Below are 17,347 nucleotides of genomic sequence, written 5' to 3'. Positions count from 1 at the left end.
GAAGAGGATTTACAAGCGTTCATGTGGAACATTGTGGTGTTAAATTTGAACAAGAAGCAGAGGCAGAAGCTTTTGTTATCATTATGCAGAATACAATGAGATGAGATTTCTACATTCTGTCTGTCTTAGAATATAATAAATAAATAAACAGGAATATAAAAAGATAACAATGACATGAAACAGATACGACGTTTTGAGGCAGTTGAAAAAATCAAACATAAAACATTAACTAGATACAGACGCTTAAGAAAGTTAAATCAAACAATGTGAAAAAATACATAAACAACATAAAACATTAACTAGATACAGACGCTTAAGACAGTTAAATAAACAGTGGACAGTTGGAGAGATAATGAAGAATTAAAGAGGGAAATGATGAACAATAGCTTGATTGTTATGGCTAAACAAGTTATCCACATAAAAAGATCTATTGATGTCAGATCACTTTTTCTTCTCTTTATGAATGAATTTACAATTTATAAGAAAGCCCTGAAATACATAAGAACCAACAAGCCTTGCATATTTACAAAAACATTTATATAATATTTTCTGGTTGGACCACTTGGTTTAATGTAACTGATTAAATTCACTCAAATACAAAACTTATGTAGAAATTTCAGGTACTCGTACTTCACTTGAGTATTTTCTTTTCATGCCACTTTATACTCTTACCCCACTACATTTCAGAGGGAATAACTGTACTTTTTTACTCAATAACATTTATCTGAACACTTCAGTTACTTAACCACTTAAGATATTTGCATTGAAATATAACAAGAGTTTATAAAATATGTTTTGTAATAAATTATATTACCAAACAGTTTATATTAATGAAGCACCAACAATTAGTGGATTAGTCAGTCAGTTAAATGAAAGAAAAAATATTGCCTACTGTTTTGAAATAATTATTTTTTTATAAACAAAATTTTGATGGTGGTTTTTTGTTTTTGATTTTCTGTTTTTGTTTCTAATTAATAATTTGAGGATTTTTGTGTGTCTTTTTCTGTTGTTTTTTCCTCCTCCTTTTCTTTTTTTAAAATAATTTTACTGTAAATAAATAAAAACATTCACCCGTAAGAACTAGACTAACTGCAGTTCTTCAATTTGTCCACTAGAGGGCATCAAACTCCGTGATTCTCAGGTTAACTCTCATTCCCATTCAGGCCTTCATAATACATCTATGATCCAGACATCCATGGTAGAACACTCAGGTCAAGCTTTTGTTGATGCAGCGTGGTGTCATATTACTACTTCCGGTTATTTTCAAACTAAAACTAAAAATGTAGATACCTCTGGGACACATGTGAGACACTGCATGTTATTTTGTCGTGTTGGAGGGAAGCGTCGATATATCCTACCACGATACGTCAAGTTTTTAAAGGTCGTCAGTGTGGGCTGGAGTGTTTAACAGCACTACTCCATACAAGAAAGTCGTAAAAAGGTCAGTCAGAGATTAAAAGCAAACCACAACTTCACGCAGGAAGACAGCTGCTAAAATTTACGGCGTTTGGTAGCTCAAAGGGGAAGCTACAAGAAAGCTAACAGGCTAATTAAGCTGTTCTAAGGAGTCTTTCGCTTGCTGGGGTAAGTGGGCATCGTTAGCTAATGAATGTGCTAACACTACTGTAGCTATCACGGATCATATGTTAACGGTCCTCTCATATTTATGTTGTTTTAGGGACAATGACGAGGCGTAACATTTGAACTCGTGCAAAGACGTCAGCTGTTAGCTTGTGTTGGCAACTTTTCATTTTACAGTAGCCTGTTTTAGCTCACTTCAACGAGCTCCTTTACACATTTTAAACCACCGCACATAATCTGAGTGAATCAGGTAACGTTACTTATCTTCAGTCAGAAAGACACAGACTAATTCATACGTGTCACTTTATCCGAGTCATGAAATGACTGCTGACTGGGGATAAGGTGAGTTTAGCCCGAGTTCGTGTTTTTCTTCCAGGATAATCAAAATGCATTCAACCTTTAAACTGTGGATCAACAACATTTTTCATGTGCAGACGCCTTTAACAAGCATTACATGGTTAGTTTCTGTCGAAAACATGGGGGGAAAGGCACTCAGCAACTTGGCACTGCAGATTGTAAATTCAAACAAATAAAAATAAAAGAAGTGAAAAAGTTATTATCATATTATCAAATGACAAGGGAAAAATATCAAGAAAACGTTATTTATATTTATTATAGTTATATATTCAAAATAACGTTAAAGTAAAATATCTATTATTATTTATTTATATTTTATTTTCGAACTTTTTTTCTGGTCATTTCCTGTTTTTTGTTGTTTTTACTTTTATGTTTTTGTTGTTTTTTTTTAATAACAATAATAAAAATAATTATAAATATTAATTCTGGTAATTTTCTTGTACGTTTTTTTTTTTTTTTTTTTTTTTTTTTACTAATTTTTCACTATTTTAAAAATGTATTTATTTATTAGTTTCATTTCTTTTAATTGCTTATTGCCTTCTTTCCCAAGTTTTTGAAAAAATAAAGCTAATTTGCTCAGATTTTAAAGGGTAGTGCACCAATAGCTCTCTCCCTATCATGTTTAACAGCCATTATGAGACATAGTAGCCAGTCAGAAAAAGTCAGGATTTACATTATGTGGCAACAAAATGAAACAAAGATGCAAATATGCAGGCGTAGTAACAGTGACATTTCGCACCCTAATCTAGCAAGAACGCAATACGGCAGATGAGAAATTGCGAATGCAGCTAATAAACTGTAGCAAATTACCTAATATATCGAGTTAACAAGACTGTTAATCAATTTGTATGGAAATCATGTTTCATTTGCAACATGCAACTAGTTGTGTGAGAGTTTCACTTTGTAAAGCTAGCCTGACACTGGAGTGGAAGTTTATTAATCCATAAAATATAAGTAGAATAACCTTTCGCCTATAAGGTGTGTGACCGTCTGCTCTCTCGTGCTGTACAAGAGTTTGTCTCATTATTAGTGCTGTATATGTGACGTGCCAGTGTGAGTGTGTTTGGATTGATTCAGCAAATTGTAAGTAAATCTAACTGTTGATCTTATTTCAGAGGGAATGGAGAAAGCTAAACAAGATGCATTTGACAGTGCCAGACTTCAAGTGATCAAAGATGGTTATGAAAGGGCCTTCGAGTGCATCAATAAAGACTCACTCACACTGGATGAAGCTGGAGACAAGGTACAGGCCGTGGAGCTCTATAAGCGAGGGCGGCAGCACCTTCTCAGGGCAATCAGCGTGCCTTCTCGGGGAGAGGAGTGTGTGGGCAGCTCCTGGGATTCAGCCAGGCAGATGCAGCAGAAGATGCAGGAGACACTGAACAACATCACCACTCGCCTGGCCATACTGGAGACAGCTCTGACCTGGGATCTGAGCCTACATTGAACACCAGCGGTGTGCCTGTCCCCGATGCTACAGACAAGTCTAAAGAAGTTCTCTACCCAAAACTTCCCTCCGTAAACAAGCCAGAGAAGCCAGCTCCTCCAAACCTCCTCTCTGCTAATGGCAAGGCAGCAGGAGAGCTGTCGGAGGCATGCCTGCATGTAGTGGTAGTGGTCTGCCCCTCTCACCCACCCGGCAGCCTGTGGTTCCAGCCGGACAGCCTCCAGCTTACTCTCCTCAGGCAGCTGATGGACACCTTTCTATCTCATACGGGACAGACGCAGGGGAAATGTCATTGGTTGGAGAAGAATTCTACAGTCGAACATCTAACTCAACACCGTCTCCCCAGAGTATGAGTGAAGACGGAGAGGAGCTGATGTATATCCCTCATGGTGTACAGATATTCTTTGTCACGCCTGAAGGGCAGGTGAGCGCTCCGTCGTACCCGGGCTACCTGCGGCTGGTGAAGTTTACAAGTGACCACTCTGACAGAATGCCCAACAGACCACCAGCATTTCTGCAGGTAAGATGAGATAAATATTTTTCTCCCAGCACACTAAAACATACGAAGCCCCAAAAAAGAACCTGGGAGAGAAAAAAAGAAAAGATGGTGGAAAATAAAATTTAAAAAATGATGGTGGGAAAAAATAGAAACTTTCACATTACCTCAAGAAACTTTCTCTGAGGAAAGTTTCTTGGGGAAAATTAGAAAGTTTCTGGGGAGATTTTTTTTTCTACCTTTAATTTTTTTTCCACCATCTGTTTTCTCACCATTTAATTTTTTTCAACCTTAACTGCTTTCCACCATCATTTTTTGTGGACTCTGCAAAAACACTTTGGTATACAGCTTAAAAGGACTAAATAAGGCACCGTCAAGCCCATCTGATGCAATAGGTGCATGTGAAATATCCCTGCAGTGTCACCAGTCGTTCTCTTACCCTTTAACCTGATTTTGTAAGATGTTTGCTCGGCTAACCAAGACCTCTTTGACTGTATGAGTCATCAGTAGGAGGAGATACGCTTGTTAATGATCTCTATCCCGCGCCTCATGGACGTGATCATGTGAGCAGTGTTCACTCAGTGCCCTAAGCCCAAGGGGTTTATAGATATGACGTCAGCTTATTGGGAAGCCCCACATCAGGATCATTACTGGATCAAAACTTGGACATAGATGGTACCCCACTCACTGCACATTAACCCTTTTGAAACCTGGATTGACATCAGTTTTCTTGTGCTTGGTTCAGATACCTTTCATAGGTATTTAAATCTTTGGACCCTGAGTAAATCTGTTTTATTTCTGTCAAATACATGGAGTGGATGCACTTTTTTATATGAATTTTGTGCTATTTTTTGTGTCATTTCTTCTCAAGTTGCTCATTGTTTTTATGTTTTTAAAAGAAATCAAGCCAATTTTCTCAGGTTTCAAAGGGTTAACTTCCTTCACACTCAGAAAAAATGAAACTTTGTAAACATATCAGCTTAGGCTTGCGTTAAAAGACAAATCAGTACTTATCTAACTTATCCTGCTCATCCTGTTTAGAGATTTTTTTTGCTGTTTAAACAGCCAATACATTTACAGTAGTGGATCATGAGACTGAAATTTGACTCTTCATTGGGGAATTTCCCAGGTGCTATTGCCAGAGGGTGACATCAGGGATCCACCAGTGCAAGTAATGATCTAAATCCTACTTACACTGTTATTCCCTATAATCCTGTTAGACATGCAGCCGTCAGAGGGAGACACTGTCCTCTGGTTTGTCAGACGGTTCACTGTGTTGCACTAATCAGAGTCACCGGTAGACGGTTAAGGCTTGTCATTTTGAGGTTATATTTTTGGAACCTCTACTTTAGCAAGATGTCTTTACAAGCACTCTCCCCCTCTCACATATGACTTCCAATTCAGTCGTCATTGTGTTTTTTCTGTATATTTGGGCACATTGTTCAGAAATCACTCAGACATTTGGGGCTGATACACTTAATAATGACATCATATATTCAGTTATTCATCATCACATTTTCATTTATTTCTCTTACTTCAATTTTGCTTCCTTACAGGTGTGTGAGTGGCTGTACCCTCTCATGGCCATGGACTCTCCAGTGTTGCTGTGTAACACTGGTGTGTTTATGTTTCCGGACATGATGGCGCCTGCTCCTGGCTATTATGTTGGGGTGGTGTTGTCCTCTGAGCTGCCTGCTGCAGACAGAGACATGTTCCAGGACCTGCTGTCCCAGATGACAGATCTCAGGGTTCAGGTCAGTGTTGCTGTGCAGTCAGCTCTGTGACAGCACAACACATGTTTTTACACTCGAAGGACAACAAATTCAAATGGGGCCAATGTATTTGAAGATATATCAATACAGATTCTCTGCAGCTTAACGCCATGTATTTTTATGCTGTATTTCTTACTGACAGATTTCTCAGAGAAATTGTTCTCTAAAATGTGCTTGTTTTCACATCAAAATGCTCACATCATAAGCACTTGAAATTCACTAAAGATTTTACACAATGCCTTTTGGCAAATCCTCTTGTGCCAGGGGGAGCACAGAGGGCTATTTTTGGCAAATGAGACTGAAGTTAAAGTGCTCTGCCGCTATTGGTAGTTACAGGCACGTGACAGTGGGTGCATCCTCATTTTGCATACTCCTTGAAAACTGAGATCCCACTCGTTGGTCAGACTGTTCAATAATATTGATGTTATACTAGAATGCCTGAGCTTCAGCTGCTAATGTTCACATAAAAAATAAGTGTTTTCAACACAGAAGAATACATTTGGATAAGTGTAGGTGTTTAAATTGATTTGTCCTCACACTGTACTTTACAAATTTGTTGTTGAAATGCAGTTTAAAGTGCAGACTGAAATAAAAAGTGGACCAAAATGGTGCAGCTGTTAGTTATATTGTGATTTCATTGCTTTTTGGCAGCCCCAAAATATCCTCCTCCAAACATCACTAACAAATTCTGCAAGCATAGCACACACTGCAGATATTAAATCTGCTCCTCACATGAAAAAGGTTGCAGCTGGTATTTACGCAATTCTTTGAGGCTGCAGACTAACAGGATTGCAAACTTTTTCATTGTTTTGGCCTGGCATGAAACTCTTGCTTTGCTTCTGCTTACTTCTGAGCTGGCACACTTCTCCAAGTTACCCCTACCTCAGCATTGTGGGGATTTGAGACAGGCAGGTGAGGAGAATTAATCAGTTATAATGCTCTTATCTGCAGCCGGTAGAACAACCTCAGAGTTTCAGCTGAAAGACAAGTGCCAGTTCAGCCGTGATGGAGGTAGAGACGTTGGCTCAGATCGATTCCAAACAAGGTCATTTTTGATGTATGCAATCAGGCTACTTACCTTCTCTGATGGACGTGATTCCCCATCAGCAAGTAGGCACTTTTGCATTTTCATTTTTAGGTCAAGTAGGAAATTTGAAGTTTTCAGCACAAAGGGAGACTGTTTTCTGACTGCAAGGAGACATTTTAAAATGGCAGTCTCTATGTTGAAGACAAACAGTCTATTGTAACGAGAAGCACAGAATAATAAGAGGAACTATTGTGTGATTTTTGGGGGTTATTCAAAAGCGAGCATCTGAGCGGAGATGAGTACAGCCATCACCAAGTAGCAGACAAGCTGTCAAAGATTTGACTGACTTATAGGTTTTATTTTCAGCTCACATTGTCTGTATTCATCTTACAGTGTTTAACCAATGTGTCTGTATGATCAGGCTCCCGATGAAGCTGCAGACACCATTAATCTCAGTCAGAAGGTGTCCATCGCTGCACCTGAAGAGACTGCACCAGAAGCAAGTGAGGAGGAGAAGACTCTCCCTGAGTGGAGTGAAAAGGTGGCAAATGGCATCCTGACAGGTGAGGTTGAACAGTGTCTTCCCCAAAAATATCTTTATGGTTCAGTTGTTAATAATAAATTAGGAAAGACGAGAGACTCTGTGACTAGCCCTGTGTGATCCCGTTTACTCTCAGGTGCGTCATGGCTAAGCTGGGGCCTGGTGAAAGGAGCTGAGTTCACAGGCAAGGCCATTCACAAAGGAGCATCAAAACTCAGAGAACACATCACCCCAGAGGACAAACCCACCCACGTCAGTCCCACAGTTACGAAAGGCCTCCATGTTGCCAAGCAAGCGACGGGCGGAGCTGTCAAAGTCAGCCAGTTTCTAGGTGACGAAGTCATCCCCAGTCAGCATGTTTTACTGACCTTGTGTGGTTATTTGGCAGTGGACCTCTAATTGACTAATGCTGTGTTACCACAGTGGACGGGGTGTGTGCTGTCGCTGGCTGTGTGGGTCGAGAGTTGGCACCACATGTGAAAAAACATGGGGGCAAGCTGATCCCGGAGTCTATGAAAAAAGACAAGGATGGGCGTTCCAACATAGATGGAGCCATGGTGGTGGCTGCCAGTGGAGTGCAAGGTAGACTACACTTTGTATTCTCAAAGATAATAAGAGAAGTACTGAAATGTGCCTGACACGCTCTGTATTTTGTGTATTTGCTCAGGATTTGCAACCATGTGGACTGGTTTGGAAGTAGCAGCAAAGAACATTACTACAAGTGTAGCATCAGAGACAGTCACCACTGTAAAACATAAGTAAGTCTCCCCTTCCACTTTAAATTCCTTGTTTAACCACTGTCACTTGCTTTAATATAAAGCAATGCAATGTTTTGCTTTACACATACTGCTCTATAAACAGGTTTAATGTGTATGTTGCAAATGACATATTTGCATTATACATGCAAAACCAAATGTGCACTCACTTATTTTCCTTTTCAACTTTGCAGATTTAGGGGTCTACAAAACATCTTTGACCCACCCAATGAAAAGTGTAATTTTTCATAATTTTACACAGCTATTAAACTCTTTCCACTGCTATCACAAGCATGACATGAATGATCTTGCACAAAGCACATCTTTGCTGTGCTAATCCACTGCCCTTTCCTGTTTGGCAATTCACATGATGGTGCTACTCTCTAAATGTTTCTAATAGGAATTTCACAATTAGCAGCTTTTCTGTCCTGCCTGATTTAAAAAATCTTCCATATTGTATGAATTGGTGCTACATGTACCAATGGTACGCAAAATATCTGCACAAAATGATTGAATTCTATAGGGCTGGGCAATATGTAAGATATCATGAGGTGATATAAATTTGGAAACCATTAAGTTTATGTCTTACAATTTCTCCCTATAAAGGGCAGGTCTGTCTGCGTTCTTTTTTGTGTTTTTCTAATGGGAACTCAAACTCAGCTGTTTTCAAAATGCATTGATGTAGGTAGAAGTCTGGTGGTTGTGGAACAGCAAAATGTATTTAAGTGAAAACCATTTTAAAAAATCTTAGTTCAAATACACGCTGTATTGAGATTGTTTTACCACTTAACCTTGCCGTCAGACAGCCCTGTCCGACAAGGAACTGGAATTGTTATTTATGCTATTTTTAAAGCCACCAGACTACACTGACAGAAACAATAATTTTACCTTACAGCACACAGGGAGTTGCTAGTCTACCGCCAACTTGATCGTTTAGTATTTTTGTTATTGTTGTTATTATTTTTGTTATACGTGTGTTTATTTGTGGCAAATATATGCTGAAATCTAAGTCACGTCACCATTTTGAGGCTAAATTTTAATACATCAAAACCACTACTGGAGTATATGATAGATATATAGATATGATGGATAGTTATATCTGTATTGCCCACCCTAAGAATTCTGAACCACAGTGGAAAAAGGTTTGAATAAAATGCAAATTCTGAAATTCTGGCAGGAACAAATTTCTTAATTTAAGATTGTGCACTGCATGGATGAAATCCTCCCGGGGAAATTCACATATAGCATGGTATCTTTGCACTCCTTACACTGTATTTTAATTAATTCTCCCCAAATCATCTGTTCCTTGCCTCTTGCTCTGACCTCTCATCCAATCCGATTCTGATGAAGGTATGGGGCAGCAGCAGGACAAGCCACAGACCACGCTGTCAATTCTGCCATTAATGTCGGTCTCACTGCCTTCAATGTTGACAACCTGGGGATCAAAGCTGTGGTGAAGAAGACTGGCAAGCACACGGCGCAGGCCATTTTGGAAGACTACAAGCTTCAGGAAAAGCCAGAGAATGGGAAGCAAGTGGAGAAATCGAAAAAATAGATGTTACTGCCCAACCTCATTCCCTCGGAATGCCTTAAAGCATAATTTGTATTCTTCTATCAAAGAAATCTATATTTAATAATCATTATTTATAAAACACTTTATATATTTACAAAATAACTACTGTTCTATGCATATCCTATAGTTTGATACAGCTCATAAGCACTTTAATCTTTATGTAAAACATGGTAGATGGACCTAAATGAAGAGTAACTGCAGATTGTATAACCCAAATTAAAACATGGCTATAAGAGTGTTTCAGTACACACTGTTAACGTTCAGGTATTATCACCTAACTTGGAAGACACCAATTTAACTCTTCTCTTTGTCATAACAGCATTAAATTGTTGACTAAACACTGGAAATGTTCCTAATCTTCGTGAAGCATCTGTGTGCTTGAGTTTCCCACTGGTAGGATAAGTGCAATTTATATACTTTGAATGAATGATCTTAATGTATTATCTATATGTCAGTATGTGTACATGTAACTTGCAGACAAAAAAGTGTATTATACTGTTTTTCTTTTCCCTGCGGTGTTCAACATAAGGAGTAATCACTGCTGCTTACTGTGCCTGCAAATATCAAATGATGTACAAAAATCTAATGTGTTATGAAACTTTAAAATTGAAGTCAATTATATATTTTTTTCTCTTATGAATGAGGGTTACTAAAATGTTAATGTCTCTCAACTGCAAGTCTGAAGAATTTGAAACTGTCAGACTGTTTCAGTTTGTGTTCTGCCACAATGTGCAGTGCTGTCTTCTGCATTTCAGTTCATTTGTATCCACATATTTTCAAAATGGTAATGTGATATTGTGTCATCTAAAAATCTAGATTTTATTTAGATGGAAACTTGGCAACAGTTAACAAAATGTGATATTTGACATTTGATGTTAATTTAGCTTGCAAACCAGTCTTTTTTTTTTTTTTTTTTTTGAGTGATCTGGTTTGTAATCTTTTAGAACTTCAGCTTTAAGATCTAAGACCTCAGCAGGTAAAGGTAACTTTCTGATGGCTTTCAAGTACTCTAGTTGCACATTGAGATTTCTTTGCCACCTGAAATCCTGAGAACTTTATGAACAAAATAAATTGCTCAAAGAAACAAGAAATTCAGTATTTTTATTATTTTATGATTTGGGGATTCTCAGCAATCTATCTACTAAAAATTCAGTAAATGCTGTATTGGATCAGTCAGCTTAATACCGCCATCTACTGGCTGTATGTTTTGCAACATGTTTATCACAGTCATTTTTTCCTATGTCATACTCAGATTTTTTTTCATAGATGTATCTGAAAGATATCAAAGAGAAAAATCCAAATTAATTATACATTACTGTTCTAACCAGGGCTGGAGTAAATGCTCTGTACCAAATGTGAAGTACAGCACAATGTTTAATATTCAGAATTAGTAACATTTCAGAAATTAAGAATTTTTTTTTTAAGTCATTAAAATTATTTGTGTAAGATTCAGAGTTCACCAGCCTTAATTTCAAAAATTAACATTGGATATATTTGTGTTCATTATAATAACTGAACTGATGGAAGTATTTGGAAAAGCATTTTATTCAAAGACAAAAACAGTCCTTCAGTGGCTTTCCAGTTATGATATGAATTGTGAATTGTTTGGCTAATTTTAAAAAAGTCACATGGAAAATACAACAAAATATGACTGATCTGCTTTATTTAGTTCAGAAATGGATGCAATGCACAGCAAGAATAACTCTTACAATGTGTTGAAGAATGACATATGGACTTATATCAACTTGAGGTTAAAACAATCTGAAATGCCATCTGTAATTTTTAACAACAAAAAATGGTGAAAAGCTGCCACACTTTTTGCTCAAAAATGTGTGTATTGGGAGTCATTGACTATGCTGCACGTAGACCTCATGGACCTTTTCACTATGACATAACTAATTTCATGGCTGTAATGTAGACCTACAGTATACAGTGATGTGTTACACACCAACCTACTGTATGAAGACCCCCAAAAGCAAATCATAGCAATGCAGCTCTGAGAAGAAATACTAAGTGTGAGAGAAATATGGTCAAAAACAACTTACAATATATTTTTACATATATTGTCCATAACAGAACATAAAATATATTTTTAAAAAACTCAGACCAATATCTACATATTTTTCTCTCATATTTTGCCATTCAAAATTGCTAATACACAATAAGTAGAGCTGTCACATATAATCTGTGACAGCTCTACTTAAGTTGACCCTGCGTATGGTGAAAGAACAATGTTTACAAGATTAGCATCAGGGAAGCACAAGTTACCATTGGCATCCAATAGTAAATCCAGCCAATATGGATTGACCTCATCCTGTGGACTGTCTGTCAAAGGGCTACTAGTACAGAGGTCACTCTCCTGAAGGACTCCTGGATCCCAAAGAGTATCCAACACTGGTTGATTTCCAGCCTCACATGTCAGGTCATCAGAACTTGAAGTTGCACTTTGAAACACAGAAAATGGGACAAGTGGCTGGCTTGTAAAATCTACCGCTAAAACACCATCAGACCAGACCAGAGGTGATTCGATCTGGCTTTGGTCTACAGGGGGTATGGTGAAGTTTGTTACCATAGTCTGCTCAGGTGGGCTGTAGGCTAGGCCAAAATTCACTGATTGGGGAGCAACAGGATCCACCAGGCCAGGACTGGCATCCCAAAACACATGGCTTGAAGATGGGTACAGTCCCATCTGTGGTAGAAAAGTGTTGCTGCTCACTGGTGATGTGAAAGAACATGAAGTGGGGTTCATGAATGCAGACGCTGGGTTCATCCAGTCATTTTCCACACAGCCAAACGAGGCAGAGAGAAATTGATCCTGGCACACTGGCAGCATTTGTCCCCGGGGAACAGACGATTTGTCCAGCAGTATTGGCGGGGGATGCACTGAGGTCAGGCCATCAGCTGGAGGAAGCATTTCATCCATTGTCAAAGGATTGCTTATTGTGCTGGATGGCTGATTTAGTTGTTTACAGATCTTCTGCTCAGTGTATCTTCTTGAGACATATTCTGAAATGAGATACCATGTTAAACTCACACTGCAGCAAAGACTCTCAAACGGTTCATTTATATGTTATCTCAGGCTTGCAAGGCATAGTCAATACAACTGCATCTAGAGATGCAAAATGCAATAAAGTAAATATTCATACCATTAGTGGACTTCTTAGCAGTTGGCTTTGCTCTCTGTGAAGTTGTCCTCTTTAGCCTGACTGTTCTTCTGTGGGGAAAAAGTATTTCACACTTAACACTTTTGCCATTTAAAACTTAAAAGCTAAAAAATAACTTTCCCAATCTTAAAAACTCTGGACAGTTTGTACCTTTTCTTTTGTGGCTTTTCTTTATTCTTCCATAAACCACTCACTTTGGCCTCAACTGCCTCATTTACCTGTACAAAAACATTAAGTCATGAAAAACATCACTGTTGAAGACTGTCTTTCCTTGCTACTAAAAGGATGCAGTAGACCTACTTTTGACAGAATGTTCAGTGGCAGAGTCTCCTTCAGGTAGCTTGTGTACCTCGCAGTGAGCTCTAGTGTGGTTGCTGTGTCTAACTGACTGTTGACGAAGGGCAGAAGGTCACACAGGCGTCGACAAGATGTTCTGATTTGAAGCCTGGGATAATGTTACATGAGAATTTGTGTTTAGTAAACATGACACCCAAGTTATTAATAAACTGTCACCAATCAATTTAATATGTCCAAATTACGATTAAGATGCACAGAATAACATAACTCAATGTACAAGATGCCCATGACTGAATAGAAAACATAAGAATTTTAACTGGAACCAACACAATCTGGAATAAACTAAAGCCGACCTTCGGTTCTGTTCCTTGCAAGAATGAAGAGAAGCCTGAAGCTCACTTTCCTTCTTAGAAGAGGGGCAATGTTTCCTTCTTGCAGGTTCATCTTTAATATCATCCTTGGACCTGAAGGCAACCAACAAAACAGTTTATTTTATGCGTTGGGTAAAAGCGTTCAGTGCTTTTTTTTCTTAGTCACATCAATTCATTTTTTTTGAAATATCAGAAATCCTCTATCAATTAATAAATTACTGAACAGGCTTATCAGGCAGAGGGGCTCCAAGTGTTGAGGGGCCCACCTTGCCTTTACCTGCAAAATGTCACTTAAATTAACATGCACCAACAAGTCAGAGACTCAAAATGAAAACAAGGACACTCAAAAACATGCAAAATATCTGCAAGAAGACACAAAACGGGGCAAAACAACCACAATGACACACACAATCACCGTTAAAACCACAAAAGGATGCATAACAGCTACAAAGAAATGCCAAACAACAAGAAAAGGGTCAAATCCACCACATTGGCTAAATGTGTTGTGCTTCTATATCGAGAGGTGGTGGGGCCTTTTGCACATGTGCCCAGGGGCCTATGTGTTAATCCCTAGAACTGTGTGCATTTGCTCCCAGGCTTGTCTAAAAAAAATGTACACTTATCATGCTTTTATTTGATTAGCATAAAATATGCTTCTCTAAAGCTCCAGGTGCATATAGCCTACTGTACATAATATTGACTTAAAACCTCTGAGCAAACCATAAGCTTTTAAGGAGAATATTTGCAGATGTATACTTCATCTTGAACTCAAACAAGACAAATAATAACAGATTAATGTTCCTCTAAAATTCTCTTAAATTAGACTGCGATTTGTTCAAGTAGGAGGAAAATTAAGTCAACAAGTGTGCCCATGAAGATCTTTTAGTTGGTCAGTCTGATCAGCAAACTGTGACTTTTTCTAAATAACCTTCCGAATTTTGAGGATGAGTAAATTATTTCTGCAACAGGCCAGCTGGACAGAGGCCCTATGTAATAAAGAAAGTGTTTGTATTAATTGGTTTAACAAATTCAAAAGTGCTGATGATAGCCAAAAGTGTATCCTAGACCCACTCCCACATCCACTTGGCTCTTCATGCAAGATGTGGGCCAGTTGAAGTACAACAGTCTGTTGTGAACATTCTGAGACATAAACACGTGCAAATTACCCATTAGGTGGTCTTCTGCTCATACTTAAGTGATGTTTATTAGCTCTCGTGTGAAAATCGTCCTTAACGCGTTCACCACGTTCATCCGTGCGCGCGGGGCGTTATTGAACCAATCAATTACAAACATCACCTACACTTGTGTGGGCGGGGCATCACGCAGGCCGCAGGCCGCATGCGCAACGTCACGCTAGTCAGATTTGAACTGCAGTTACTGCGCAAACTGTATAATGAACATCTCAGTGTCCTCTGAATTCTCCGTGTGTAGTGATTTTTCATCCTTATTTCCCACCAGCGGAATTAAATGAAGATGAAATAAACAATGAAGCTTTTAATGTAAGAGCAGATGAATATACGCTCTCTTTTTGTGTTTTTTGTAACTTAAAGCCGTAAAGTCAGTTTGCTAGTTAGCTATCGTTAGCTGCTAAAGGTACCCGGAAACACCTGCTTGCCAACCCGAAAATCCGCATTTTAACTGAGCAGCGGTTTTCTTTGGTAATTTACAAGTGGTGAAAGGTGGATTTGTTTTGTAAAGTACCCCGTGGATGTAGGCCAGCCCGGAAGCTAACGTCGCCCTGATCCCTTCGTTAAAACGCCAATGGATTTTCCCCTCCATCGGATTGGGTCATAGTAGGAAGTAAGTTCTGTGTTAAGTAAACGTTTATGATACTTGTGTGTTTTGTTCAACAAGATAATCTTAACAAATGAACACCACTTTCGGGATTTTTGAAGCCCTAATGCAATTGTCAGGCTCCAGTCGTTAAAAACAACAGCGACAAAAAAACAAAACTAATCAAAATGATCTAAATTTGGGAATCTAGTGTCATGCTATCAAGGTTCAGCTAGTCCGTTTTACATTTGTACCAGTTTTTTCATAGCAACATTGGATTGGATCTCCCTGATCCAGATACATATTTTTAAAAACTACCAAATCTAGAGGTCTAAAAGAAGATCAATTTAAAAATGTAGGCAACTAGCTATGTAAAGAACAACAGGTAAAATAGCCAGCATGTTGCATTTAAATTTAAGTGACAGGAACAAACAGTAAAACATTACACACCTCCCCTTTAATTTTCAATGTCCATCAAATATCTGAACCACATAAAAAAAAGAAAAATAAAATACATATTTACAAATGCATTGGGGATTATTTGATTTTTTACCAATTGTAATTGTAAGAAGCTTCTTTTGATTGTGTTACTGTAATTAATGTAAAGTGAAGTAAAAATAAAATATTTTGTGTTTGATACTATTCACTACTTAGGGACAAAATCCTTTATTATGTTTCTTTACTGTACTGAAAGACTATATGTCTACTTTATCAGTGTAAAGCTCAAATATTGTCAAGTGCAAAATATAAAATGTATATATACCACATGATTGTATTGACCGAGAAAAGTCTTAATTTTATTACATTTTGTCTCTAGTATGCACCCTAATTCACCCTTCTGCTGGAATCAGGATAATCTTGATTTCCTGGATCATATGTATCCCGATCCTACTAAAAAGTGTGAAAGAACACAAACTGAAGGTTTGATCCAGATCAAAATCAAGATTGGATTAGATATCCAATCTGATTTCAGACTTCTTTTTTTTCCTTTAAAAGACTCATTTTTGAGATTTGATCCAATCTGATGGTTGAAATCCAATCATTAGTTTTGAACAACTGGGCCCAGAAGTAAAAAGCTATTGCAAGGTTAAAACAAACTAAACTATAGTCGCGTCGCCACCACTATGAAAAATTTGTCAAGTTGTGTTTGGCGTGGCTCGATGTAATGACGTTATGTAGTCTCATTTAGCCACTTGTTAGCAACTAACTTTTTAAGACACACAAAGCTTCAATGTGTGTGAATGGGGTATTTACTGACATACTTTATGTGGTAGAACATAAGTGAAAGTTAGTGTTAACCACAGACCTAATTTCAGGCTTCTAACCAATAAACCCACGACTTTGAGACAAGGGAACAGGAGGTGCTGAAATGTTAAATAATTTCCGGTGTTGTGTTGAAATGTGTTGCCCTTTTGAATAGTGTTTCCCATTTGTTAATGCTAGTGCCTCCCTCAGTGGTTAGGGTTAGGAACTGTTTGTTATTTATGAGGGGGGAAGGGTTGCTGAAAAACGGCCAAGGCATAAATAAGAACTGGGGATGGTCTTTTTTTTTTAAATTAAATTTTTTGCTTAGATGGGCGACATAAAACTTTAAAATGTAATATTTTGTATTTCTTTTAAATAACCTCTGAACCTAAATCCTGCTGGTTGGTTTGAAAAGCATGTTTTCTGTAAAAATCCACAAAATCACACAATGTATCATAGTCAGGAACTGTAAAAACAGAAAAACAAAATTTCTGAGGGTTGTTTGACACATCATCTTTAGGAGTATATGAATTTTTCTTAAAACATTAGTTGTTTGTTTTGGTGATGACAAAGGCCTGTGCTGTTTGCTAGGTACATTGGTTTCAATACTACCTATATTTGGTGTGAATACAAAAAATGACTGATTAGGGAAAACATTTATAGCTTCAGGGAGTGTCAGGATAAAAATAAAATGATTTAAAAAAACAAGACACACCCCTGCCACTCACTTCCTCTAATAAATAAAGCACATACCAGTACAGGGTTTGGGTAAGGTTTAGGCAGGGGGAAACGCATATTGACGGGGAAACAGTCTTCAACACAACACTTGATTCTAGGACTCATTACTGGGGTTCTGTTTTGGCTATTTATTAACAAGCCGACGTGAACGCGCAGCATTTAGCTAAACACGCACGACGGTTTCTGCGAGGCCGCGCTCTAACAGCGACG

At 38.0% G+C, this 17,347-nt stretch overlaps 1 protein-coding gene across 1 annotated transcript; it reads left to right on the top strand.

Annotated features, from left to right (window-relative positions):
- The first annotated feature begins 1,297 nt into the window (after positions 1-1,297).
- On the top strand, positions 1,298-10,633 carry LOC121943631 (spartin-like). Its single transcript, XM_042487198.1, is given in 10 exon segments — positions 1,298-1,441; positions 3,054-3,353; positions 3,356-3,519; positions 3,522-3,905; positions 5,438-5,635; positions 7,102-7,243; positions 7,358-7,552; positions 7,645-7,803; positions 7,889-7,979; positions 9,327-10,633. Coding segments are annotated over 9 exon segments (1,833 nt in total). The 5' UTR covers positions 1,298-1,441; positions 3,054-3,058; the 3' UTR covers positions 9,532-10,633.
- Positions 10,634-17,347: the final 6,714 nt, after the last annotated feature.

This window comes from Plectropomus leopardus, chromosome 5 (genome assembly GCF_008729295.1).
Source record: "Plectropomus leopardus isolate mb chromosome 5, YSFRI_Pleo_2.0, whole genome shotgun sequence".
In the NCBI taxonomy this organism is placed as follows: domain Eukaryota; kingdom Metazoa; phylum Chordata; class Actinopteri; order Perciformes; family Serranidae; genus Plectropomus; species Plectropomus leopardus.
This window is presented reverse-complemented; position numbering and strand designations above follow the sequence as displayed.